At 40.3% G+C, this 2,186-nt stretch overlaps 1 protein-coding gene across 1 annotated transcript; it reads left to right on the forward strand.

The window, feature by feature from the left end:
- Window positions 1–239: 239 nt before the first annotated feature.
- On the forward strand, window positions 240–1,900 carry LOC147290907 (2-oxoglutarate (2OG) and Fe(II)-dependent oxygenase superfamily protein). The gene is made up of 3 exons (XM_086235843.1): window positions 240–503; window positions 937–1,184; window positions 1,333–1,900. The coding sequence occupies exons 1-3, from the start codon at window positions 240–242 to the stop codon at window positions 1,898–1,900; spliced, it is 1,080 nt and encodes a 359-aa protein (XP_086091969.1).
- Window positions 1,901–2,186: the final 286 nt, after the last annotated feature.

Below are 2,186 nucleotides of genomic sequence, written 5' to 3' on the forward strand. Positions count from 1 at the left end.
TGTATAAAAAGCACTTTTGGGTTACTATTCCATATTTCTTCCAATACATTGTAACCGTTTAACAAGCTGCAAAAAGTTTGATACAAGAAATATATACAAAACAATTTTCACTTGACCTTATAAATAGCCAGCAATCAGTCCCAAATAGTACGTACCAAGCAGATCATTCACACAAAAAGCTAGCTTGCTATATATATAGCTGCAGGGCTTTAATTTCTAAGCCAAAAAAAGAAAAGAGAATGGAAGGTGATCATCATCATGAGGCAGCAAAGAGCTCATCACCAACAAAAACTAAGTCATTCACTAGCGCACTCACACTGACCCAATTGGGGGTATCCCATGTGCCCCAACGCTATGTTCTTCCTCCCTCTCAACGCCCAAGTCCTTATCCAAATCTCTCTACCGCCCTTCCCATTGTAGACTTTTCCTCTCTGCAAAGTCCTCTTAGGCCCCAAATCATCAACGATATTGGGACTGCTTGTAAGGAACTAGGGTTCTTTCAGGTACATATATATAATTTCTGCCCTTGCTCATCAATATTTTCATGCAACTGTTATAATATAATATAATATATAATTAGTCAGGGAAATGTTATTTCCATCCCTAAAATTGTCATTACTAGAGCACTACATGCATATGGTTGTTGTACCTCATGTATGTGAAGCTTGTACGTTGCTCTGACAATTAAGCTCCGACAATATAACATATGTTTTTTTGTTAAATAATATAACGTACGTTAAAAATAACGGTGTTGTTCTTTACGTCCAATTTCATTGCATGCATATGTACGCAATTAGAGCCACTATAATTAATTTTAACCCCGGCCCCTTTCATGCTCCGCGGGAATGTTTCTTACACTCCCACACTAGAGTGCCAATAACGTCATCCCTTGTAATTATTAACCTTTCCTAACCTAATTTGTTAAACTTCTTGTAGGTGATCAACCATGGAATCCCTGCTTCAATCATGGAAGATGCCCTAAGTGCTGCAAATGAGTTCTTCAACTTGCCTATTGAGGAGAAAATGCTTTTAGGTTCTGATAATTTTCATGCACCAGTGAGGTATGGGACAAGTATAAATCATGTTAGGGATAAGGTTCACTTTTGGAGAGACTTCATCAAGCACTACTCCCACCCTCTTTCAGATTGGATCCATATTTGGCCATCAAATCCTCCCTGCTACAAGTAAGTAGCCAAGCACATCAATTCTAATTCATAGCTAGCTAGCTAGTTATTGATCAATATATTGTTCAATATATGTGCATGTTGACACATTTGGAAGCAAACCCATTAATGAAGTAATGAATTAATTTATTTCTACATATGATCATAGGGAGAAGATGGGAAACTATGCCAAGGCTGTGCAAGTGTTACAAGAGAAATTAATGGAGCTTGTTATAGAAAGCTTGGGGCTAAACCCTAATTACTTACAAGAAGATGTTGAAAGTGGGTCCCAAGTAGCAGCTGTGAATTGCTACCCAGCATGTCCAGAACCACAACTTGCACTAGGCATGCCTCCCCATTCAGATTATGGCTCCATAACGATCCTACTCCAGAGCTGTCCAGGGCTTCAGATTATGGACCAGGCCAAGAACTGGATATCAGTCCCAGCCATTGAAGGAGCTCTCCTAGTTCAGCTGGGAGACCAGATGGAGGTGCTCAGCAATGGCAGGTACAAGAGTGTCGTTCATCGGGCAACAGTGAGTGAAGACAAGAACCGGATTTCCATAGCAAGCCTGCATAGCCTTGCCTTGGAGAAGAAGATAGGACCTGCACCACTGCTTGTGGACAAAGAACATCCAAAGTCATACAAAGAGTTCAGCTTCAGAGAATTTCTTGATTATATCACGAACAATGATATTATTAAGGGAAGGTTTATTGAGACCCTGAAAGAGAATTAATCCATGAGCAGATCAGGGATGCAGAGTTTTTTTTTTTTTGGTACACGAAGCCCAAAAGAAAAGAAAGACTCTAGACTAAAACAGCTCTAGCTCTAACAGAGCCAGAAGCATCAGCAGCAAGAAAGGGAGAAACTACATCAGGAGGTTCCTCAAACCAGTGAATACCCAAGCTGAGCTCCTTGCTAAGGGAAGCTAAGCAATCAGCAGCAGCATTTTGGTCACGGAGGATGCAGAGTTTTTTATTAGGGGCTTAGGCCACATACATATAGCTAGTAAGCTTAAGTTT

The sequence above is a fragment of the Dryas octopetala genome, chromosome 3 (assembly GCF_963921425.1).
Source record: "Dryas octopetala chromosome 3, drDryOcto1.1, whole genome shotgun sequence".
Lineage (NCBI taxonomy): Eukaryota > Viridiplantae > Streptophyta > Magnoliopsida > Rosales > Rosaceae > Dryas > Dryas octopetala.

Bases quoted from the DNA above. Each gene is read 5' to 3' on its own strand.
- LOC147290907 (XM_086235843.1), top strand. From the start codon at position 240: ATGGAAGGTGATCATCATCATGAGGCAGCAAAGAGCTCATCACCAACA. The intron at 504-936 runs GTACATATATAT...AACTTCTTGTAG, and splicing joins AGGAACTAGGGTTCTTTCAG to GTGATCAACCATGGAATCCC. The intron at 1,185-1,332 runs GTAAGTAGCCAA...ATATGATCATAG, and splicing joins TCAAATCCTCCCTGCTACAA to GGAGAAGATGGGAAACTATG.